At 38.4% G+C, this 25,924-nt stretch overlaps 1 protein-coding gene across 1 annotated transcript; it reads left to right on the top strand.

Moving 5' to 3' along the window:
• The first annotated feature begins 541 nt into the window (after nucleotides 1-541).
• Nucleotides 542-24,042, top strand: LOC137639530 (tropomyosin beta chain-like). Its single transcript, XM_068371799.1, has 3 exons — nucleotides 542-582; nucleotides 678-1,438; nucleotides 23,945-24,042. The coding sequence occupies exons 1-3, from the start codon at nucleotides 542-544 to the stop codon at nucleotides 24,040-24,042; spliced, it is 900 nt and encodes a 299-aa protein (XP_068227900.1).
• Nucleotides 24,043-25,924: the final 1,882 nt, after the last annotated feature.

Raw genomic sequence — 25,924 nt, forward strand, 5'->3', positions numbered from 1 at the left:
TTCTAATGCTATATTCGTTAGCCATGGAAGGCATTGAGTAAATTTCTACTATACAAAATGGTAAGATTTATGACTGACAGGATGATTTTAATGGGATCTTTGACAGCTTTTGGCGTCATGGCATGGTGCTGATGAGAAGAGGATTCACATAGAGAAGCAGAAAAACTCTTGGATTTGATGGATCGGGAGGAAATGGAGAGACTGCATCCAGCAGTCTACGATGGGGCAAATTATGTTGCCGGACAAACTAAGGAACACGCACAATTGGATGAAGCATCGAAAAAGGATCTAAGTGAAGAGTTGGACGGAGCAGAAGAGGGAATTAAGTTATTTGACGATTTCATCGCTAGAATACACCAAGAGACGGAAACGACCAATGACTTACAACGCATCTGTGAAGAGGTGCATGATGAAGAGGCAGAAGAAAATGAGTTATCTACTGACGACATAGCCATATCAGCTTTAAATGCAGATTTAGTTAGAGCGAATAAGAAAATTCAGGGTCTTATGGCAAGGCTATAGAAAGCCGAAAGTCAAAACGATGAACTTCGAGAGGAGCTTTCGTCCAAGACATTTGTTCAGGTAAGAGAAATTGAGGTATGTAATAACATCGGTAACTTAGCTTTAATTGATGATTTACATAGAGCGAATAATAATATAGAGTCGCTTTTTGTAAGTCTAGAAAAAGCTGAAGCTCAAAACGATCAAATTCGTGATGAGCTTTTGGCCAAGGCATATGTAGAAAAGGAATTAGAAAATGCCCGTGAGGAAATTCGGATACTCGAGAAGAAGCTGGAAAGAGTAACAGGAGATCTCGAAACAGCCAACGAGAATCTTCTGGAAAAGAGAGACTTGGAGGAATACGTCGAAAGTGCTAATAATGAGATCCGAACACTCTGGGCTGAACTGGACAGTGTTAAGGCTGAAAACAAGAGACTGAAGACCGAAAACGTTTGTGAAAAGGCAGCTTTAGAAAGTGAACTTAATGCTGCTGTCGAGGAGGTCTATAGAATAGGGACTAAATTGGATACTGTCCTGGATGAGAACACCAAATTGAAGACTGAACTATTAATTAAGAAAGACGTGGTGTGCGATCTGGAAATGGCTGAGGAGGAACTGGAAAAACTCTGGAAAGAAATTGCTGGTGTTAAAGCAGAGAATAGACGACTGAAGAGACACCTCTCGGAGGAGAGGGCCACAAGAAATGCGTTGATGAAGGCCGACGAGAAGAATAAAATTCTGGAAGAAGAAATTAGGAATCTCACTTCCGTGGCAGACAAATTTGCAATTTATAAGGAAAAGTATCAAGATATGTTGGAAAGAAATATGAACCTAGAGATGGAATTAAATAATAAGAATTATGCTATTGCCCAACTTGTAGACGGTCTCTCTCAAATACACCCCGAGTTGAAGGAATTATATCATCAAGAAATTTCTGGTGAGCAGACTAGGGATTTAATATGGGATAGCCAGTTGAATAGATTCGCCCTTCAAGAGACGAGAAGGCAGGGCTGGAAAAGAAACTAAAGAGGAATTATATCCCAACGCAAAATATGACAAAATCTGGGGATTATATCGCCACCAAAAGAAAAACAAAAAAGAAAAATGGTGATTGTAATATCACCACCAAAAAAAATAAAGTGGTGATTATAATATCACCACCAAAAAAAAAAAAAAAAAAAAAATTTGGTGATTATAATATCGCCACCAAAAAAAAATGGTGATTGTAATATCACCACCAAAAAGAAATAGAAAATATAAAAAATGGTGATGATAATATTGTCACCAAAAAAACTAAAAACAAAAAAATGGTGATTATAATATCGTCACCAAAAAAAACAAAAAACAAAAAAATGGTGATTATAATATCACCACCAAAAAAAAAAAAAATATAAAAAATGGTGATTATAATATCGCCACCAAAAAAAAACAAAAAAACAAAAAAAATGGTGATTATAATATCGCGACCAAAAAAAAACAAAAAACAAAAAAATGGTGATTATAATATCGCCACCAAAAAAAAACAAAAAACAAAAAATGGTGATTATAATATTGCCACCAAAAAAAAAATGGTGGTTATAATATCGCCACCAAAAAAAGAAAAAGAAATGGTGATTTGAATATCGCCTCCAAAAAAAAACCAAAAACAAAAAAATGGTGATTATAATATCGCCACCAAAAAAATAAAAAACAAAAAATGGTGATTATAATATCGCCACCAAAAAAAAAAAATGGTGATTATTTATAGGAAAAGAGGAATAAAATTTTTGTTTAATATTAGTTGGAAAGGATTTTTTTTTTTTTTTTTTTTTTTAGTTTTGTTTGGAAAGGAATAATCTTTTTGTTAAGTTTTGTGCTTCACCCATTTTGGACAGGTTCAGGACATCAGTTTCACTGGAAAGGACACCTGAAAATATTTGGCTTGAAGGACGCTTGGATGGACTGCCCCCAGCTTAAAGGATGCAAGGCTTAACTATCCAGCTTGAACGATGCTTGGAATAACCTGGGAGACAACAGGATCTGCAGAGGGAAGGAACCTGGCTGAATCTAGTATGCTCTGTACCTTGATGGACGAGTACAAGGCGTTTGTCAAGTGTACAAATGGTCGGATATCTAGATCTATTCTTTCGGATACCAACCTTCGGGTGGTTCTGGGGGAATAATCTAGAAGACTGGCTCTGCAGAGGGATGAAGCTGGGATTCTTCTAGTATGCAGACAATTTGTTATAAGGAGAACCAAGACATCTTTGGCTGGGAAGAGAAGCTGCATCTTTTGGAGGTAGGTATTCATGGTTAGGTGGGCAGCATCAGTCCAAATTTTTAGGATCTCGCAGCTGTGGAGCATCAAATAGCAGGAGCAGAAGATAGTAACAGCTAGCAAAAGTTAGCAGCAGTAGCAGAACCAGCAGCAATGGAAAAGCAACAGTTAGCAGTAGCTAGCGGCAGTCGCAGCTGAAGTTAGCAGCAGTATGCAGCAGCCGTTATCAGAAGCAGCTAGCAGCAGCTAGGAGAAACAGCAAGCAGCAGGTGCAAGCAGCAGCAGTTTGCAGCAGCAACAGTTGCAGTAGCGAGCAGCTGCAGCAGAAGCAAGCAGCAGCTGCAGCAGGCTGCAGCAGCAGCTAGCAAAAGCAGCAGCAGCTTCCAAAGGTAGCAGCAGCTGCAGCTAGCAAGAGCAGCAGCAGCAACAGTCTGCAGAAGCAGCAGTAAGCAGCAGCAGCAGCAGCTAGGAAAAACAGCAAGCAGCAGGTGCGAGCAGATGCAGTTTGCAGCAGCAACAGTTGCAGTAGCGAGCAGCTGCAGCAGAAGCAAGCAGCAGCTGCAAAAGGCTGCAGCAGCAGGTAGCAAAAGCAGCAGCAGCTTCCAAAGGTAGCAGCGGCTGCAGCTAGCAAGAGCAGCAGCAGCAGCAGTCTGCAGAAGCAGCAGTAAGCAGCAGCAGCAGCAGCTAGCAAAAGCAGCAGCAGCTAGCAAAAGCAGCAGCAGCTACCAAAGGTAGCAGCAGCTGCAGCTAGCAAAAGCAGCAGCAGCAGCAATCTGCAAAAGCAGCAGTAAGAAGCAGCAGCAGCAGCCGCAAGCAAGAGCAGCAGTAGCAGAAGGAAGCAGCTGCACTAGCAACAGCAACTTGCAATAGCAAATAGCAGCAGCTAGTAGCCGAAAGCAACAGCATACAGCAGCTAGCAATAGCAGAGACTGCAGCTAGCAGCAGCAGTAATTAGCAGCTACAATTAATAGGAGCTAACAGCATCAGTTATGAGTGAACAGAATCTGCCAACAGCTGGGGGTCGTGAGAAACACCAGGAACAGATGCGGCAAAAAAAAACAAAAAATACTAAAAAAATAAAAAAAAAAATAAAATAAAAGAGCAGCAGCAAGAGGAGGAAGAGAAGGAAGAGGACAAGCAGCAAAAAAAAAAAAAAAACCTAAAACGAATACAAAAACCAAAAACCAAAAAAAGGAGCAACAGCAAGAGGAGGAAGAGAAGAAGAATCAGCAAAAAACACAAAAAACCTAAAAAAATATACAAAAAAAAAGGAGCACCAGCAAGAGGAAGAAGAGAAGGAGGAGGAGAAGCAGCAGAAAAAAGGAGCAGCAGCAATAGGAGGATGAGGAGGAGGAGAAGCCGAAAAAAACAAAAAAAAATAAAAAAAATTACAAAATAAAAAAAAGGAGCAGCAGAAAGAGGAGGAAGAAAAGGAAGAGGAGGAGCAGCAAAAAAAAAAGAAAAAAGCAAAAAAAACAAAAATAAAAAAAGGAGTAGCAGCAAGAGGAGGAAGAGAAGGAGGAGGAGAAGCAGCAGAAAAAAAGGAGCAGCAGCAATAAGAGGATGAGAGAGAAGGAGGAGGAGAAGCAGCATAAAAAAAAACAAAAAAACCTAAAAACAAATACAAAAAAAAAAAAAGGAGCAGCAGCAAGAGGAGGAAAAAAAGGAGGAGGAGAAGCAGCAAAAAAAATAGAATAAAACAAAAAAAAAGGAGCAGCAGCAAGAGGAGGAAGAGAAGGAGGAGGAGAAGCAGCAAAAAAAAAAAACCAAAGAAACCAAAAAAAAATAAAAAAAAAATAAAAAAAGGAGCATCAGCAAGAGTAGGAAGAGGAGGAGGAGGAGAAGCAGCAAAAAAAAAAAACCAAAGAAACCAAAAAAAAATAAAAAAAAAATTTTAAAAAAAGGAGCAGCAGCAAGAGGAGGAAGAGAAGGAGGAGGAGAAGCAGCAAAAAAAAACCAAAGAAACCGAAAAAAAATCCAAAAAAAAAAGGAGCAGCAGCAAGAGTAGGAAGAGGAGGAGGAGGAGAAGCAGCAAAAAAAAAAAAAAACTTAAAAAAAAAAAAAAAAAAAAGGAGCAGCAGCAAGAGGAGGAAGAGAAGGAGGAGGAGAAGCAGCAAAAAAAAAAAACAAAGAAACCTAAAAAATATAAAAAAAAAAAAGGAGCAGCAGCAAGAGGAGGAAGAAAAGGAGGAGGAGAAGCAGCAAAAAAAAACCTAAAAAAAAATACAAAAATAAGAAAAAAGCAGCAAGAGGAGGAAGAGAAGGAGGAGGAGAAGCAGCAAAAAAAAAATACCTAAAAAAAATGCAAAAAATAAAAAAAAAAAGGAGCAGCAGCAAGAGGAGGAAGAGAAGGAGGAGGACAAGCAGAAAAAAAAAACTAAGAATCCTGAAAAAAAAATACAAAAAAAAAGGAGCAGCAGCAAGAGGAGGAAGAGAAAGAGGAGGAGAAGCAGCAAAAAAAACAAAACAAAGAAACCTAAGAAAAATACAAAATAAAAAAAGGAGCAGCAGCAAGAGGAGGAAGAAAAGGAGGAGGAGAAGCAGCAAAAAAAAAAAAAACCTAAAAAAAATACAAAAAAAAAAAAAGGAGCAGCAGCAAGAGAAGGAAGAAAAGGAGGACGAGAAGCAGCAAAAAAAAAAAACCTAAAAAAATACAAAAAAAAAAAAGGCAGCAGCAAGAGGAGGAGAAAGAGGAGGAGAAGCAGCAAAAAAAAAAAAAAAAAAACTGAAAAAAATACAAAAAAAAAAAAAGGCAGCAGCAAGAGGAGGAAGAAAAGGAGGAGGAGAAGCAGCAAAAAAAAAAAAAAAAAACCTAAACAAAAATAAAAAAATAAAAAAAGGAGCAGCAGCAAGAGGAGAAAGAGAAGGAGGAGGAGAAGCAGCAAAAAAAAAAAAAAACCTAAAAAAAAAAAAAAAAAAGGAGCAGCACAAAAAAAAAAAACCTAAAAAAAATACAAAAAAAAAGGAGCAGTAGCAAGAGGAAGAGAAGGAGGAGGAGAAGCAGCAAAAATTAAAAAAAAAAACCTAAAAGAATAAAAAAAAGATTAAAAAACAGGAGCAGCACCAAGAGGAGGAAGAGAAAGAGGAGGAGAAGCAGCAGAAATAAAAAAAAAAACCTAAAAAAAAAATAAAAAAAAAAAAAAAAGGAGAAGCAGCAAGAGGAGGAAGAGAAGAAGGAGGAGAAGCAGCAAAATAAAAAAACAAAAACCTAAAAGAATAAAAAAAACTTAAAAAAGAGGAACAGCACCAAGAGGAGGAAGAGAAGGAGGAGGAGAAGCAGCAAAAATAAAACAAAAAAACCTAAAAAAAATAAAAGAAAAAAAAAAGAAAAAAAGGAGCAGCAGCAAGAGGAGGAAGAGAAGGAGGAGGAGAAGCAGCAAAAAAAAAAAAAAAACAACAAAAAAAAACTAAAAAAAAATACAAAAATAGAAAAAATAGAAAAAAGAGCAGCAGCAAGAGGAGCAAGAGAAGGAGGAGGAGAAGCAGCAAAAAAAAAAAGTTAAAAAAAAATATAAACCCCCAAAAAATAAAAATAAAAGGAGCAGCAGCAAAGGGAGGAAGAGAAGCAGCAGGAGCGGCAAAAAAAAAATACTAAAAAGTATATAAGAAAAAAGGAGCAGCAACAATAAGAGTTTAGAAGCAGGAGGAGAAGCAGCAAAAAAAAAAAATCCTCAACAAAAATATAAAAATCAATTTTTTAAAAAAAAGGAGGAGCAGCAAGACGATGAGGAAAAGCAAGAGGAGGAGCAGCAAAAAAAAAAGAAAAAAAAACAAGATAAAAACTAAACAAATATATATAAAAAAAGGAGCAGCAGCTAGAAGAGAAAATATCCTTTGATGTAGAAATACAGGCCTTCATCATTGGATAAAGTACTGACCCAGTAGGAAGGACCAAGTAGTTGGACCATAGAAGATGAAGAGAAAGTAGTTGGACCATAGAAGATGAAGAGAAAAAAGGAACTTTATTTTGAAGAGGAAATATCCTTTGATGTAGGAGTACAGGCCTTCATCGTTGGATAAAGTACTGACTCAGTGGGAAGGACCAAGTAGTTGGACCATAGAAGATGAAGAGAAAAAGGTAACTTTATTTTGAGAAGGAAATATCCTTTGATGATGGAGTACAAGCCTTCATCATTGGATGAACTACTGACTCAGTGGGAAGGACCAAGTAGTTGAACCATAGAATATGAAGAGAAAAAGGAACTTTATTTTGAAGAGGAAATATCCTTTGATATAGGAGTACAGGCCTCCATCATTGGATAAAGTACTGACTCATTGGGAAGGACCAAGTAGTTGGACCATGTAGGATGAAGAGAAAAAGGAACTTTATTTTGGAGAGGAAATATCCTTTGATGTAGGAGTACAGACGTTCATCATTGGATAAAGTACTGACTCAGTGAGAAGGACCAAATAGTTGGACCATAGAAGATGAAGAGAAAAAGGAACTTGGTTTTGAGGAGGAAATATCCTTTGATGTAGAGGTACTCGGCTACATTATAGGATAAAGTACTAACTCAGTGGGAAGGACCAAGTAGTTGGACCATAGAAGATGAAGCGAAAAAGGAACTTTGTTTTGAAGAGGAAATATCCTTTGATGTAGGAGTACAGGCCTTCATCATTGGATGAAGTACTGACTCAGTGGGAAGGACCAACTAGTTGGACAATAGAAGATGAAGAGAAAAAGGAACTTTATTTTGAGGAGGAAATATCCTTTGATGTAGGAGTACAGGCCTTCATCATTGGATAAAGTACTGACTCAGTGGGAAAGACCAAGTAGTTGGACCATAGAAGATGAAGAGAAAAAGGAACTTTATTTTGCAGAGGGAATATCCTTTGATATAGGAGTACAGGCCTTCATCATTGGAAAAAGTACTGACTCAGTGAAAAGGACCAAGTAGTTGGACCATAGAAGAGGAAGAGAAAAAGGAACTTTATTTTGAAGAGGAAATACCCTTTGATGTAGGAGTACAGGCCTTCATCATTGGATAAAGTAATGACTCAGTGGGAAGGACCAAGTAGTTGGAGTATAGAAGAGGAAGAGAAAAAGGAACTTTATTTGAGGAGGAAATATCCTTTCATGTTGGAGTACAGGCCTTCGTCAGTGGATAAAGTACTGACTCAGTGGGAAGGACCAAGTAGTTAGACTATAGAAGAGGAAGAGAAAAGGGAACTTTATTTTTAGGAGGAAATATCCTTTGATGTTGGAGTACAGGCCTTCATCATTGGATAAAGTACTGACTCAATGGGAAGGACCAATTAGTTGGACCATAGATGATGAAAAGGAAAAGGAACTTTATTTTGAGGAGGAAATATCCTTTGATGTAGGAGTACAGGCCTTCATCATTGGATAAAGTACTGACTCAGTGGGAAGGACCAAGTAGTTGGACCATATAGGATGAAGAGAAAAAGGAACTTTATTTTGGAGAGGAAATATCCTTTGATGTAGGAGTACAGACGGTCATCATTGGATAAAGTACTGACTCAGTGGGAAGGACCAAATAGTTGGACCATAGAAGATGAAGAGAAAAAGGAACATGGTTTTGAGGAGGAAATATCCTTTGATGTAGAGGTACAAGGCTACATTATAGGATAAAGTACTAACTCAGTGGGAAGGACCAAGTAGTTGGACCATAGAAGATGAAGCGAAAAAGGAACTTTGTTTAGAAGAGGAAATATCCTTTGATGTAGGAGTACAGGCCTTCATCATTGGATGAAGTACTGACTCAGTGGGAAGGGCCAATTAGTTGGACAATAGAAGATGAAGAGAAAAGGGAACTTTATTTTGAGGAGGAAATATCCTTTGATATAGGAGTACAGGCCTTCATCATTGGATAAAGTACTGACTCAGTGGGAAAGACCAAGTAGTTGGACCATAGAATATGAAGAGAAAAAGGAACTTTATTTTGAAGAGGAAATATCCTTTGATGTAGGAGTACAGGCCTTCATCATTGGATAAAGTACTGACTCAGTGGGAAGGACCAAGTAGTTTGACCATAGAAGAGGAAGAGAAAAAGGAACGTTATTTAGGAGAAGAAATATCCTTTGATGTAGGAGTACAGGCCTTCATCATTGGATAAAGTACTGACTCAGTGGGAAGGACCAAGTAGTTGGACCATAGAAGATTAAGAGAAAAAGGAACTTTATTTTGGAGAGGGAATATCCTTTGATATAGGAGTACAGGCCTTCATCATTGGATAAAGTACTGACTCAGTGAAAAGGACCAAGTAGTTGGACCATAGAAGATGAAGAGAAAAAGGAACTTTATTTTGAGGAGGAATTATCCTTTGATGTTGGAGTACAGGCCTTCATCATTGGATAAAGTACTGACTCAGTAGGAAGGACCAAGTAGTTGGACCATAGAAGATGAAGAGAAAAGGGAACTTTATTTGAGGAGGAAATATCCTTTGATGCAGGAGTACAGGCCTTCATCATTGGATAAAGTACTGACTCGGTAGGAAGGAACAAGTAGTTGGACCATAAAAGATGAAGAGAAAAAGGAACTTTATTCTGAGCAGGAAATCTCCTTTGATGTTGGAGTACAGGCCTTCATCATTGGATAAAGTACTGACTCAGTGGGAAGAACCAAGTAGTTGGACCATAAAAGATGAAGAGAAAAGGGAACTTTATTTTGAGGAGGAAATATCCTTTGATGTAGGAGTACAGGCCTTCATCATTGGATAAAGTACTGACTCAGCGGGAAGGACCAAGTAGTTGGACCATAGAAGATGAAGAGAAAAAGGAACTTTATTTTGAGGAGGAAATATCCTTTGATGTAGGGGTACAGGTCTTCATCATTGGATAAAGTGCTGACTCTGTGGGAAGGACGTAGTAGTTGGACCATAGAAGAGGAAGAGAAAAAGGAACTTCATTTTGAGGAGGAAAAATCCTTTGATGTTGGAGTACAGGCCTTCATCATTGGATAAAGTACTGACTCAGTGGGAAGGACCAAGTAGTTGGACCATAGAAGATGGAGAAAAAAGGAACTTTATTTTGAGGAGGAAATATCCTTTTGATGTAGGAGTACAGGCCTTCATCATTGGATAAAGTACTGACTCAGTGGGAAGGACCATGTAGTTGGACCATAGAAGAGGAAGAGAAAAAGGAACTTTATTTTGAGGAGGAAATATCCTTTGATGTTGGAGTACAGGCCTTCATCAGTGGATAATGTACTGACTCAGTGGGAAGGACCAAGTAGTTGGACCATAGAAGATGAAGAGAAAAAGGAACTTTATTTTGAAGAGGAAATATCCTTTGATGTAGGAGTACAGGCCTTCATCATTGGATAAAGTAATAACTCAGTGGGAAGGACCAAGTAGTAGGAGTATAGAAGAGGAAGAGAAAAAGGAACTTTATTTGAGGAGGAAATATCCTTTGATGTTGGAGTACAGGCCTTCGTCAGTGGATAAAGTACTGACTCAGTGGGAAGGACCAAGTAGTTAGACTATAGAAGAGGAAGAGAAAAAGGAACTTCATTTTGAAGAGAAAATATCCTTTGATGTTGGAGTACATGCCTTCATGAGTGGATAAAGTACTGACTCTGTGGGGAGGACCAAGTAGTTGGACCATAGAAGATGAAGAGAAAAAGGAACTTTATTTTTAGGTGGAAATATCCTTTGATGTTGGAGTACAGGCCTTCATCATTGGATAAAGTACTGACTCAGTGGGAAGGACCAAGTAGCTGTACCATAGAAGAGGAAGAGAAAAAGGAACTTTATTAAAAGGAGGAAATATCCTTTGATGTTGTAGTACAGGCCTTCATCATTGGATAAAGTACTGACACAGTGGAAAGGACCAAGTAGTTGGACCATAGAAGAGGAAGAGAAAAAGGAACTTTATTTTGAGGAGGAAATATCCTTTGATGTTGGAGTACAGGCCTTCATCATTGGATAAAGTACTGACTCAGTGGAAAGGACCAAGTAGTTGGACCATAGAAGAGGAAGAGAAAAAGGAACTTTATTTTGAGGAGGAAATATCCTTTGATGTAGGAGTACAGGCCTTCATCATTAGATAAAGTACAGTACTGACTAAGTGGGAAGGACCAAGTAGTTGGACCATAGAAGATGAAGAGAAAAAGGAACTTTATTTTGAGGAGGAAATATCCTTTGATGTTGGAGTACAGGCATCATCATTGGATAAAGTACTGACTCAGTGAGAAGAACGAAGAAGTTGGACCATAGAAGAGGAAGAGAAAAAGGAACTTTATTTTGAGGAGGAAATATCCTTTGATGTTGGAGTACAGGCCTTCATCATTGGATAAAGTACTGATTCAGTGGGAAGGACCAAGTAGTTGGACCATAGAAGAGGAAGAGAAAATAGGAACTTTATTTTGAGGAGGAAATCTCCTTTGATGTTGGAGTACAGGCCTTCATCATTGGATAAAGTAGTGACTCAGTGGTAAGGACCAAGTAGTTGGACCATAGAAGAGGAAGAGAAAAAGGAACTTTATTTTGAGGAGGAAATATCCTTTGATGTTGGAGTACAGGCTTCCATCATTGGATAAAGTACTGACTCAGTGGGAAGGACCAAGTAGTTGGACCATAGAAGAGGAAGAGAAAAAGGAACTTTATTTTGAGGATGAAATATCCTTTGATGTTGGAGTACAGGCCTTCATCATTGGATAAAGTACTGACTCAGTGGAAAGGACCAAGTAGTTGGACCAGAGAAGAGGAAGAGAAAAAGGAACTTTATTTTGAGGATGAAATATCCTTTGATGTTGGAGTACAGGCCTCCATCATTGGATGAAGTACTGACTCAGTGAGAAGAACGAAGAAGTTGGACCATAGAAGAGGAAGAGAAAAAGGAACTTTATTTTGAGGAGGAAATATCCTTTGATGTTGGAGTACAGGCCTTCATCATTGGATAAACTACTGACTCAGTGGGAAGAACGAAGAAGTTGGACCATAGAAGATGAAGAGAAAAGGGAACTTTATTTTGAGGAGGAAATATCCTTTTATGTTGGAGTACAGGCCTTCATCATTGGATAAAGTACTGACTCAGTGAGAAGGACCAAGTAGTTGGACCATAGAAGAGGAAGAGAAAAAGGAACTTTATTTTGAGGAGAAAATCTCCTTTGATGTTGGAGTACAGGCCTTCATCATTGGATAAAGTACTGACTCAGTGAGAAGGACCAAGTAGTTGGACCATAGAAGAGGAAGAGAAAAAGGAACTTTATTTTGAAGAGGAAATATCCTTTGATGTTGGAGTACAGGCCTTCATCATTGGATAAAGTACTGACTCAGTGGGAAGGACCAAGTAGTTGGACCATAGAAAAGGAAGAGAAAAAGGAACTTTATTTTCAGGAGGAAATATCCTTTGATGTTGGAGTACAGGCCTTCATCCTTGGATAAAGTACTGACTCAGTGGGAAGGACCAAGTAGTTGGACCATAGAAGAGGAAGAGAAAAAGGAACTTTATTTTGAGGAGGAAATATCTTTTGATGTTGGAGTACAGTCCTTCATCATTGGATAAAGTACTGACTCAGTGGGAAAGACCAAGTAGTTGGACCATAGAAGATGAAGAGAAAAAGGAACTTTATTTTGAAGAGGAAATATCCTTTGATGTAGGAGTACAGGCCTTCATCATTGGACAGAGTACTGACACAGTGGGAAGGACCAAGTAGTTGGACCATAGAAGATGAAGAGAAAAAGGAACATATTTTGAGGAGGAAATATCCTTTGATGTAGGAGTACAGGCCTTCATCAGTGGATAAAGTACTGACTCAGTGGGAAGGACCAAGCAGTTGGACCAGAGAATATGAAGAGAAAAAGGAACTTTATTTTGAGGAGGAAATATCCTTTGATGTAGGAGTACAGGCCTTCATCATTGGATAAAGTACCGACTCAGTGGGAAGGACCAAGTAGTTGGACACTAGAAGAGGAAGAGAAAAAGGAACTTTATTTTGAGTAGGAAATATCCTTTGATGTAGGAGTACAGGCCTTTCTCATTAGATAAGGTACACTACTGACTCAGTGGGAAGGACGAAGTAGTTGGACCATAGAAGATGAAGAGAAAAAGGAACTTTATTTTGAGGAGGAAATATCCTTTGATGTTGGAGTACATGCCTTCATCATTGGATAAAGTACTGACTCAGTAGAAAGGACCAAGTAGTTGGACCATAGAAGAGGAAGAGAAAAAGGAACTTTATTTTGAGGAGGAAATATCCTTTGATGTAGGAGTACAGGCCTTCATTATTAGATAAAGTACAGTACTGACTAAGTGGGAAGGACCAAGTAGTTGGACCATAGAAGATGAAGAGAAAAAGGAACTTTATTTTGAGGAAGAAATATCCTTTGATGTTGGAGTACAGGCCTTCATCATTGGATAAAGTACTGACTCAGTGAGAAGAACGAAGAAGTTGGACCATAGAAGAGGAAAAGAAAAAGGAACTTTATTTTGAGGAGGAAATATCCTATGATGTTGGAGTACAGGCCTTCATCATTGGATAAAGTACTGACTCAGTGGGAAGGACCAAGTAGTTTGACCATAGAAGAGGAAGAGAAAAAGGAACTTTATTAAAAGGAGGAAATCTCCTTTGATGTTGGAGTACAGGCCTTCATCATTGGATAAAGTAGTGACTCAGTGGTAAGGACCAAGTAGTTGGACCATAGAAGAGGAAGAGAAAAAGGAACTTTATTTTGAGGAGGAAATATCCTTTGATGTTGGAGTACAGGCCTCCATCGTTGGATAAAGTACTGACTCAGTGGGAAGGACCAAGTAGTTGGACCATAGAAGAGGAAGAGAAAAAGGAACTTTATTTTGAGGAGGAAATATCCTTTGATGTTGGAGTACAGGCCTTCATCATTGGATAAAGTACTGACTCAGTGGAAAGGACCAAGTATTTGGACCATAGAAGAGGAAGAGAAAACGGAACTTTAATTTGAGGAGAAAATATCCTTTGATGTAGGAGTACAGGCCTTCATCATTAGATAAAGTATAGTAGTGACTCAGTGGGAAGGACCAAGTAGTTGGACCATAGAAAAGGAAGAAAAAACGGAACGTTATTTTGAGGAAGAAATATCCTTTGATGTTGGAGTACAGGCCTTCATCATTGGATAAAGTACTGACTCAGTGGAAAGGACCAAGTAGTTGGACCATAGAAGAGGAAGAGAAAAAGGAACTTTATTTTGAGGAGGAAATATCCTTTGATGTTGGAGTACAGGCCTTCATCATTGGATAAAGTACTAACTCAGTGGAAAGGACCAAGTAGTTGGACCATAGAATATGAAGAGAAAAAGGAACTTTATTTAGGAGAAGAAATATCCTTTGATATAGGATTACAGGCCTTCATCATTGGATAAAGTACTGACTCAGTGGGAAGGACCAAGTAGTTGGACCATAGAAGATGAAGAGAAAAGGGAACTTTATATTGAGGAGGGAATATCCTTTGATGTTGGAGTATAGGCCTTCATCATTGGATAAAGTACTGACTCAGTGGGAAGGACCAAGTAGTTGGACCATAGAAGATGAAGAGAAAAAGGAACTTTATTTTGAGGAGGAAATATCCTTTGATGTTGGAGTACAGGCCTTCATCATTAGATAAAGTACTGACTCAGTGGGAAGGACCAAATAGTTGGACCATAGAAAAGGAAGAGAATAAGGAACTTTATTTTGAGGAAGAAATATCCTTTGATGTTGGAGTACAGGCCTTCATCATTGGATAAAGTACTGACTCAGTGGAAAGGACTAAGTAGTTGGACCATAGAAGAGGAAGAGAAAAAGGAACTTTATTTTGAGGAGGAAATATCCTTTGATGTAGGAGTAAAGGCCTTCATCATTAGATAAAGTACAGTACTGACTTAGTGGGAAGGACCAAGTAGTTGGACCATAAAAGATGAAGAGAAAAGGGAACTTTATTTTGAGGAGGAAATATCCTTTGATGTTGGAGTACAGGCCTTCATCATTGGATAAAGTACTGACTCAGTGGGAAGAACCAAGTAGTTGGACCATAGAAGAGGAAGAGAAAAAGTAACTTTATTTTGCGGAGGAAATATCCTTTGATGTTGGAGTACAGGCCTTCATCATTGGATAAAGTACTGACTCAGTGGGAAGGACCAAGTAGTTGGACCATAGAAGAGGAAGAGAAAAAGGAACTTTATTTTGAGGAGGAAATATCCTCTGATGTTGGAGTACATGCCTTCATGAGTGGATAAAGTACTGACTCTGTGGGAAGGACCAAGTAGTTGGACCATAGAAGATGAAGAGAAAAAGGAACTTTATTTTGAGGAGGAAATATCTTTTGATGTAGGAGTACAGGCCTTCATCATTAGATAAAGTACAGTACTGACTCAGTGGGAAGGACGAAGTAGTTGGACCATAGAAGATGAAGAGAAAAAGGAACTTTATTTTGAGGAGGAAATATCCTTTGATGTTGGAGTACAGGCCTTCATCATTGGATAAAGTACTGACTCAGTGGGAAGAACGAAGAAGTTGGACCATAGAAGATGAAGAGAAAAGGGAACTTTATTTTGAGGAGGAAATATCCTTTTATGTTGGAGTACAGGTTTTCATCATTGGATAAAGTACTGACTCAGTGAGAAGGACCAAGTAGTTGGACCATAGAAAAGGAAGAGAAAAAGGAACTTTATTTTGAGGAGGAAATATCCTTTGATGTTGGAGTACAGGCCTTCATCATTGGATAAAGTACTGACTCAGTGAGAAGGACCAAGTAGTTGGACCATAGAAGAGGAAGAGAAAAAGGAACTTTATTTTGAAGAGGAAATATCCTTTGGTGTTGGAGTACAGGCCTTCATCATTGGATAAAGTAGTGACTCAGTGGGAAGGACCAAGTAGTTGGACCATAGAAAAGGAAGAGAAAAAGGAACTTTATTTTGAGGAGGAAATATCCTTTGATGTTGGAGTACAGGCCTTCATCCTTGGATAAAGTACTGACTCAGTGGGAAGGACCAAGTAGTTGGACCATAGAAGAGGAAGAGAAAAATTAACTTTATTTTGAGGAGGAAATATCTTTTGATGTTGGAGTACAGTCCTTCATCATTGGATAAAGTACTGACTCAGTGGGAAAGACCAAGTAGTTGGACCATAGAAGATAAGGAGAAAAAGGAACTTTATTTTGAAGAGGAAATATCCTTTGATGTAGGAGTACAGGCCTTCATCATTGGACAGAGTACTGACACAGTGGGAAGGACCAAGTAGTTGGACCATAGAAGATGAAGAGAAAAAGGAACTTATTTTGAGGAGGAAATATCCTTTGATGTAGGAGTACAGGCCTTCATCAGTGGATAAAGTACTGACTCAGTGGGAAGGACCAAGCAGTTGGACCAGAGAATATGAAGAGAAAAAGGAACTTTATTTTGAGGAGGAAATATCCTTTGATGTAGGAGTACAGGCCTTCATCATTGGATAAAGTACCGACTCAGTGGGAAGGACCAAGTAGTTGGACACTAGAAGAGGAAGAGAAAAAGGAACTTTATTTTGAGTAGGAAATATCCTTTGATGTAGGAGTACAGGCCTTCATCATTGGATAAAGTACTGACTCAGTGGGAAGGACCAAGTAGTTGGACCATAGAAGATGAAGAGAAAAAGGAACTTTATTTTGAAGAGGAAATATCCTTTGATGTAAGAGTATAGGCCTTCATCATTGGATAAAGTACTGACTCAATGGAAAGGACCAAGTAGTTGGACAACAGAAAATGAAGAGAAAAAGGAACTTTATTTTGAGGAGGAAATATCCTTTGATATTGGAGTACAGGACTTCATCGTTGAATAAAGTACTGACTCAGTGGGAAGGACCAAGTAGTTGGACCATAGAAGATGAAGAGAAAAACGAACTTTGTTTTGAGGAGGAAATATCCTTTGATGTAGGAGTACAGGCCTTCATCATTGGATAAAGTACTGACTCAATGGAAAGGACCAAGTAGTTGGACTGTGGAGGATTTATTTTTGTTTCATTTTTATTTTTTGTTTTTGCCAAATCCTGAGAGAGAGAGAGAGAGAGAGAGAGAGAGAGAGAGAGAGAGAGAGAGAGAGAGAGAGAGAGAGAGAGAGAGAGAGAGAGAGAGAGAGAGAGAGAGAGGGTAGTTAGCGAATGATTGTTTTTAGTGGGAAAGACTGTCGGTATATTTGAGGTTGTTTGTTTATGTTTTAGTTAGGTTACGACAGTGGTGAATGTCTTGGGTGAATGCTTATCTTGATTTGACTGCAGGAAGCGTCAATACTGTGTGTCCTTTGAATACTGGATTATTATTATCATATATTTTTACCAGTGTGGAAGTGATAATTTATATTCTGAGTAATTACAGTTTTGTTTATCTTTGCTTGTCGTGATTGTGAATGATAGGAACAATTTATTATTTATCTTTGATTATAGTGCGATAGTTCAGTTAGCTAGAAGTGTTCGTAAGTGTTTTTCTTTTTTATTTTGGCAGGCCGTGATTCCTCCTTGGAATTACTTATTCCTTTTAAGAACATTTTGTTTTGACTGAAGATAGTGTTGATGGCCTGGATTGTTATAAAGGATTTCTATTTGACTGCTCTTTGAAACGAAAGACCTATTGATCACCGGACTTTGAATTTCTTTTGTACCTGGTTAATACGTATGCTGATGATGAATATGATGATTATGATTACCCTCACGGCTTAAATCAATGAATACATTTTGTATTGACTGAGTGTCAGTGTTGCCATAGTGTGGCGTTGCAACCGAGTTGTTGCGTTGGGCTTGAAAGGACTGTTAGCCCTTTGTGGACAAAGGTGTCCACACACCTATATTATATGTTAAAAGTGTTTTTGTTTGTTGGTTTTTTTTTTTGTTAGTTTTAAGTTTTTGTTAGTTATTTTGAGATTTTGACTGCAGTTTATTTTAGTATTAAGTGAATATTATAGTTATAAGTGTGGTTGCTGGTGTTTTTCGTTAAATATTCTAGAATATAAGGAAATATAGTTTTAAGGTTATGTTTAGTTTTTTTACCTTCTGTTAAAGAGTCTGGTATAGATAACGTAAGGGGAAAGTTTGTTTTGTTGAGACAATTGTCTGTAGGTGTGATTCAGGGTGTGGGGCTTGTTTTTTAAACATCCCGCCACATTATTTTGGCGCCCGAACAGGGACTGCCGAGGTGGGATTGAAGCTGGACTCTTGGACGAAGGACTGATAGGATTAGGAATTAGATTTAAGGCTGAAGAACAGGTTGATGAAAAATGGAAGAACAGTTAAGGGTTTTGAAGGAGGAATTGCGGCTGAGTAAGGAGCGTGAGGAGAAGTTGTTGCAAGAGAATAAGTGGTTAAGGTGTGAGAATGAGGAGATGCATAGGAAACTGAGGGAAATTCAGGGAACTGTAAAGAGAGTGGAAGAGGGTGTTGAGATGAGGATGCGAGATAATGAAGAACGAATGGAGAAACGAATGGAAGCTATGATGGGGCAAATAAAGGGGATGATGAAACCTTTAATGGTTGAAGGTGCAGTCGGAGGAGTGTCCTCAGCTTTGGGTAATGGGTTGATAGTGGAAGAGAAGGTTAAGGTAGGTGATAATGGGAAAGGAAGTGATAGTGATAGTAATAGTAATAGTGATAGTGAGATTGAAGATAAGGGAATAAGGCATAGTAAGGATGAACAGAAATGTGATAGGAATCATGAGAAGAAAGGTAAAAGTGATGTAAAGAAAGAGAAGAAAAAGTGTCAGGATTAGAGCAAGGATGATCGTGAATGGGTGAAAGTGGCGAGTAAGAAAAGGGCTAGGAAGAGTATAATCAAGGATAGGAGTAGGAGTGTGGAATTAGATTCTTTATACTCTAGCGAGGAAGTAGGAAACAAAAAGGAAGGTAGCAGTGATGATAGCAGTGAGAATGAACGTGATGTGTGTAAGACTGTGTTTATGAGAGAGGTACCTCGGTGTGAAAGGTTCAATGAGCATAGCAGTAGGGATGTATATGATTTTTTCAAGGAGTATGAGAGGTATTGTCAGGATAAGTATGGTGATAGTAAAAGAGTTTGGGCTAGGGAGTTAGGAGAATATTTGACTGGGTATTTGTTGACGATGTATGGAGTGATAATGAGTGTAGGGGACGTTGATTATGAAAGTGTGAAAAAGAGAATAATTGAGCAGGTAAAACGTATGAAAGGGAGTGTTAAGTATAAGCGTAAGAATGATTTTGATGAAGCACGGATGAATGCAGGAGAAGCGATATCGATGTATGTATGTAGGTTGGAAACTTTAGCTAGGAAGAAGTATGGGGATGAAGGTATAAATGAGAATAAGGAGTTAATGAAGAAGTTTTTGGCTACTGTACCCGAGAATGTTGCTGAGTTTGTTAATTTGAAACGGAAGGAGAAAATGAGGTGGACGAAAGAAAGATTGACATGGGATGATATTTTAGAGATAGTTGAGGATTACGAGTTGGATAGATGTATGAAAGAAAGTAAATCTGTGAGTGTAAGAACTGGAATGGAGGAAAGTGTGCCAGAATTTGTTAGTTTTAGAAATGCTGTTATGAGAGGACCGATGAGGGTAGCTGATAGTGTAGTAGATAGGAGTGTTAGGGCGAGTAATGTGGGAATACCTGTAAGGACAAATAAAGGGTTTAGGCAAGGGAATCAGGTTTGGAGGGATAGGAGTGTTAGTGCGCATCGAGGTATGTCAGATAGTCGTGTCCGTAATGAAAAGTGTTATAGGTGTGGAAAGGAAGGTCATAAGAAGAATGAATGTAGATGGGCTCTAGGTGCTTGTTTTGGATGTGGTGAGGTAGGGCATAGAATTAGCGAGTGCAAGAAAGAGAAAGGGGTAAAATGTTATCGGTGTGGTATGACTGGGCATGTAGCGAGTGGATGTCGTAGTAATCGTATGAATGTGATTTGTGGTAATTGTGGTAAGGATGGTCATTATGCTAGAATGTGCAAGGAGCCGCTTGGTAAGTGTACTGAATGTGGTGCAGATGGGCATGTAGCTAGGGTATGTAGGAAGAAGGGAATAAGTCAGCCAGGATGTTCGGGAAACTAGAGTGTAAGAGGGTTCAGCTGGGTCAGTCCTCCTGTGTGTGTGGAAGGAATAGGATCAATGTTTGTGAGAATGGGATGAGTAATTGGTTGGAAATGAGCAAGTATGAACCTAGTATGCATGAGAAATTAGGGCTAGAAAATAAACAATTAGTGTTAGTTGAATATAGGAAAAAGAGGCGTTTGAAAGTTTTAAGTGAGGAGAAAGTGCAAGGGAAATTTATAGGTATAGGTAAGAATACGAATAAGTATGACAAGGGTGTAAATGTACAAGTGAGTGTGGAGGATAAATATATTAATACAGATGAAATGTGGCTGAGTATGAATGATACTTATAGTGTGTGTGGCTTTTCGTTAGATGATGTAAAAGAAAAAATGAATAACGCAAGAATGAGAGACAGGAGAATGATAAGTAGCATGAATGAATCTTTTGCTAAAGTTGAAAATGTTTTTGATGAAATGGATGAACTGTTTACAGAAATGAGTGTAATTATAGGGCCAAACGAGAACGCGGTAGATGGGATTGTACATGATATATTAGATGATAGGGATTTAGATAAGAATAGTGTTAATGTAGCGAATGATTGTGATAAGAAAGAAGTGAATGAGAGAGTATATGGAGGCCCAGTTACTCGGAGTAGAGGCCCCGTTCCCGACTGCGACTGGGTTATGAAAAAAATATTGTAAGTTTTGTGTGAGTAGGATTTGGCAAAGTAAGGGGGGAGGAATGTGGAGGATTTATTTTTGTTTTATTTTTATTTTATGTTTTTGCCAAATCCTGAGAGAGAGAGAGAGAGAGAGAGAGAGAGAGAGAGAGAGAGAGAGAGAGAGAGAGAGAGAGAGAGAGAGAGGGGTAGTTAGCGAATGATTGTTTTTAGTGGGAAAGACTGTCGGTATATTTGAGGTTGTTTGTTTATGTTTTAGTTAGGTTACGACAGTGGTGAATGTCTTGGGTGAATGCTTATTTTGATTTGACTGCAGGAAGCGTCAGTACTGTGTGTCCTTTGAATACTGGATTATTATTATCATATATTTTTACCAGTGTGGAAGTGATAATTTATATTCTGAGTAAGTACAGTTTTGTTTATCTTTGCTTGTCGTGATTGTGAATGATAGGAACAATTTATTATTTATCTTTGATTATAGTGCGATAGTTCAGTTAGCTAGAAGTGTTCGTAAGTGTTTTTCTTTTTTATTTTGGCAGGCCGTGATTCCTCCTTGGAATTACTTATTCCTTTTAAGAACATTTTGTTTTGACTGAAGATAGTGTTGATGGCCTGGATTGTTATAAAGGATTTCTATTTGACTGCTCTTTGAAACGAAAGACCTATTGATCACCGGACTTTGAATTTCTTTTGGACCTGGTTAATACGTATGCTGATGATGAATATGATGATTATGATTACCCTCACGGCTTAAATCAATGAATACATTTTGTATTGACTGAGTGTCAGTGTTGCCATAGTGTGGCGTTGCAACTGAGTTGTTGCGTTGGGCTTGAAAGGACTGTTAGCCCTTGTGTGGACGAAGGTGTCCACACACCTATATTATATGTTAAAAGTGTTTTTGTTTGTTGGTTTTTTTTTTGTTAGTTTTAAGTTTTTGTTAGTTATTTTGAGATTTTGACTGCAGTTTATTTTAGTATTAAGTGATTATTATAGTTATAAGTGTGGTTGCTGGTGTTTTTCGTTAAATATTCTAGAATATAAGGAAATATTGTTTAAAGGTTATGTTTTGTTTTTTTACCTTCTGTTAAAGAGTCTGGTATAGATAACGTAAGGGGAAAGTTTGTTTTGTTGAGGCAATTGTCTGTAGGTGTGATTCAGGGTGTGGGGCTTGTTTTTTAAACATCCCGCCACATTATTTTGGCGCCCGAACAGGGACTGCCGAGGTGGGATTGAAGCTGGACTCTTGGACGAAGGACTGATAGGATTAGGAATTAGATTTAAGGCTGAAGAACAGGTTGATGAAAAATGGAAGAACAGTTAAGGGTTTTGAAGGAGGAATTGCGGCTGAGTAAAGAGCGTGAGGAGAAGTTGTTGCAAGAGAATAAGTGGTTAAGGTGTGAGAATGAGGAGATGCATAGGAAACTGAGGGAAATTTAGGGAACTGTAAAGAGGGTGGAAGAGGGTGTTGAGATGAGGATGCGAGATAATGAAGAACGAATGGAGAAACGAATGGAAGCTATGATGGGGCAAATAATGGGGATGATGAAACCTTTAATGGGTGAAGGTGCAGTCGGAGGAGTGTCCTCAGCTTTGGGTAATGGGTTGATAGTGGAAGAGAAGGTTAAGGTAGGTGATAATGGGAAAGGAAGTGATAGTGATAGTAATAGTAATAGTGATAGTGAGATTGAAGATAAGGGAATAAGGCATAGTAAGGATGAACAGAAATGTGATAGGAATCATGAGAAGAAAGGTAAAAGTGATGTAAAGAAAGAGAAGAAAAAGTGTCAGGATGAGAGCAAGGATGATCGTGAAAGGGTGAAAGTGGCGAGTAAGAAAAGGGCTAGGAAGATATCAAGGATAGGAGTAGGAGTGTGGAATTAGATTCTTTAGACTCTAGCGAGGAAGTAGGAAACAAGAAGGAAGGTAGCAGTGATGATAGCAGTGAGAATGAACGTGATGTGTGTAAGACTGTGTTTATGAGAGAGGTACCTCGGTGTGAAAGGTTCAATGAGCATAGCAGTAGGGATGTATATGATTTTTTCAAGGAGTATGAAAGATATTGTCAGGATAAGTATGGTGATAGTAAAAGAGTTTGGGCTAGGGAGTTAGGAGAATATTTGACTGGGTATTTGTTGACGATGTATGGAGTGATAATGAGTGTAGGGGACGTTGATTATGAAAGTGTGAAAAAGAGAATAATTGAGCAGGTAAAACGTATGAAAGGGAGTGTTAAGTATAAGCGTAAGAATGATTTTGATGAAGCACGGATGAATGCAAGAGAAGCGATATCGATGTATGTATGTAGGTTGGAAACTTTAGCTAGGAAGAAGTATGGGGATGAAGGTATAAATGAGAATAAGGAGTTAATGAAGAAGTTTTTAGCTACTGTACCCGAGAATGTTGCTGAGTTTGTTAATTTGAAACGGAAGGAGAAAATGAGGTGGACGAAAGAAAGATTGACATGAGATGATATTTTAGAGATAGTTGAGGATTTCGAGTTGGATAGATGTATGAAAGAAAGTAAATCTGTGAGTGTAAGAACTGGAATGGAGGAAAGTGTGCCAGAATTTGTTAGTTTTAGAAATGCTGTTATGAGAGGACCGATGAGGGTAGCTGATAGTGTAGTAGATAGGAGTGTTAGGGCGAGTAATGTGGGAATACCTGTAAGGACAAATGAAGGGTTTAGGCAAGGGAATCAGGTTTGGAGGGATAGGAGTGTTAGTGCGCATCGAGGTATGTCAGATAGTCGTGTCCGTAATGAAAAGTGTTATAGGTGTGGAAAGGAAGGTCATAAGAAGAATGAATGTAGATGGGCTCTAGGTGCTTGTTTTGGATGTGGTGAGGTAGGGCATAGAATTAGCGAGTGCAAGAAAGAGAAAGGGGTAAAATGTTATCGGTGTGGTATGACTGGGCATGTAGCGAGTGGATGTCGTAGTAATCGTATGAATGTGATTTGTGGTAATTGTGGTAAGGATGGTCATTATGCTAGAATGTGCAAGGAGCCGCTTGGTAAGTGTACTGAATGTGGTGCAGATGGGCATGTAGCTAGGGTATGTAGGAAGAAGGGAATAAGTCAGCCAGGATGTTCGGGAAACTAGAGTGTAAGAGGGTTCAGCTGGGTCAGTCCTCCTGTGTGTGTGGCAGGAATAGGATCAATGTTTGTGAGAATGGGATGAGTAATTGGTTGGAAATGAGCAAGTATGAACCTAGTATGCATGAGAAATTAGGGCTAGAAAATAAACAATTAGTGTTAGTTGAATATAGGAAAAAGAGGCGTTTGAAAGTTTTAAGTGAGGAGAAAGTGCAAGGGAAATTTATAGGTATAGGTAAGAATACGAATAAGTATGACAAGGGTGTAAATGTACAAGTGAGTGTGGAGGATAAATGTATTAATACAGATGAAACGTGGCTGAGTATGAATGATACTTATAGTGTGTGTGGCTTTTCGTTAGATGATGTAAAAGAAAAAATGAATAACGCAAGAATGAGAGACAGGAGAATGATAAGTAGCATGAATGAATCTTTTGCTAAAGTTGAAAATGTTTTTGATGAAATGGATGAACTGTTTACAGAAATGAGTGTAATTATAGGGCCAAACAAGAACACGGTAGATGGGATTGTACATGATATATTAGATGATAGGGATTTAGATAAGAATAGTGTTACTTAGCGAATGATTGTGATAAGGAAGAAGTGAATGAGAGAGTATATGGAGGCCCAGTTACTCGGACTGCGACTGGGTTATGAAAAAAATATTGTAAGTTTTGTGTGAGTAGGATTTGGCAAAGTAAGGGGGGAGGAATGTGGAGGATTTATTTTTGTTTTATTTTTATTTTTTGTTTTTGCCAAATCCTGAGAGAGAGAGAGAGAGAGAGAGAGAGAGAGAGAGAGAGAGAGAGAGAGAGATAGAGAGAGAGAGAGAGAGAGGTAGTTAGCGAATGATTGTTTTTAGTGGGAAAGACTGTCGGTATATTTGAGGTTGTTTGTTTATGTTTTAGTTAGGTTACGACAGTGGTGAATGTCTTGGGTTAATGCTTATTTTGATTTGACTGCAGGAAGCGTCAGTACTGTGTGTCCTTTGAATACTGGATTATTATTATTATATATTTTTACCAGTGTGGAAGTGATAATTTATATTCTGAGTAAGTACAGTTTTGTTTATCTTTGCTTGTCGTGATTGTGAATGATAGGAACAATTTATTATTTATCTTTGATTATAGTGCGATAGTTCAGTTAGCTAGAAGTGTTCGTAAGTGTTTTTCTTTTTTATTTTGGCAGGCCGTGATTCCTCCTTGGAATTACTTATTCCTTTTAAGAACATTTTGTTTTGACTGAAGATAGTGTTGATGGCCTGGATTGTTATAAAGGATTTCTATTTGACTGCTATTTGAAACGAAAGACCTATTGATCACCGGACTTTGAATTTCTTTTGGACCTGGTTAATACGTATGCTGATGATGAATATGATGATTATGATTATGCTCACGGCTTAAATCAATGAATACATTTTGTATTGACTGAGTGTCAGTGTTGCCATAGTGTGGCGTTGCAACCGAGTTGTTGCGTTGGGCTTGAAAGGACTGTTAGCCCTTGTGTGGACGAAGGTGTCCACACACCTATATTATACAGTATGTTAAAAGTGTTTTTGTTTGTTGGTTTTTTTTTTGTTAGTTTTAAGTTTTTGTTAGTTATTTTGAGATTTTGACTGCAGTTTATTTTAGTATTAAGTGATTATTATAGTTATAAGTGTCGTTGCTGGTGTTTTTCGTTAAATATTCTAGAATATAAGGAAATATAGTTTTAAGGTTATGTTTAGTTTTTTTTACCTTCTGTTAAAGAGTCTGGTATAGATAACACAAGGGGAAAGTTTGTTTTGTTGAGACAATTGTCTGTAGGTGTGATTCAAGGTGTGGGGCTTGTTTTTTAAACATCCCGCCACATTATTTTGGCGCCCGAACAGGGACTGCCGAGGTGGGATTGAAGCTGGACTCTTGGACGAAGGACTGATAGGATTAGGAATTAGATTTAAGGCTGAAGAACAGGTTGATGAAAAATGGAAGAACAGGTAAGGGTTTTGAAGGAGGAATTGCGGCTGAGTAAGGAGCGTGAGGAGAAGTTGTTGCAAGAGAATAAGTGGTTAAGGTGTGAGAATGAGGAGATGCATAGGAAACTGAGGGAAATTCAGGGAACTGTAAAGAGAGTGGAAGAGGGTGTTGAGATGAGGATGCGAGATAATGAAGAACGAATGGAGAAACGAATGGAAGCTATGATGGGGCAAATAATGGGGATGATGAAACCTTTAATGGGTGAACGTGCAGTCGGAGGAGTGTCCTCAGCTTCGGGTAATGGGTTGATAGTGGAATAGAAGGTTAAGGTAGGTGATAATGGGAAAGGAAGTGATAGTGATAGTAATAGTAATAGTGATAGTGAGATTGAAGATAAGGGAATAAGGCATAGTAAGGATGAACAGAAATGTGATAGGAATCATGAGAAGAAAGGTAAAAGTGATGTAAAGAAAGAGAAGAAAAAGTGTCAGGATGAGAGCAAGGATG

Source organism: Palaemon carinicauda, chromosome 4 (genome assembly GCF_036898095.1).
Source record: "Palaemon carinicauda isolate YSFRI2023 chromosome 4, ASM3689809v2, whole genome shotgun sequence".
Lineage (NCBI taxonomy): Eukaryota > Metazoa > Arthropoda > Malacostraca > Decapoda > Palaemonidae > Palaemon > Palaemon carinicauda.

Bases quoted from the DNA above. Each gene is read 5' to 3' on its own strand.
- LOC137639530 (XM_068371799.1), top strand. From the start codon at position 542: ATGAACTTCGAGAGGAGCTTTCGTCCAAGACATTTGTTCAG. The intron at 583-677 runs GTAAGAGAAATT...GCTTTTTGTAAG, and splicing joins CGTCCAAGACATTTGTTCAG to TCTAGAAAAAGCTGAAGCTC. The intron at 1,439-23,944 runs GTGAGCAGACTA...AACTGTTTACAG, and splicing joins ATATCATCAAGAAATTTCTG to AAATGAGTGTAATTATAGGG.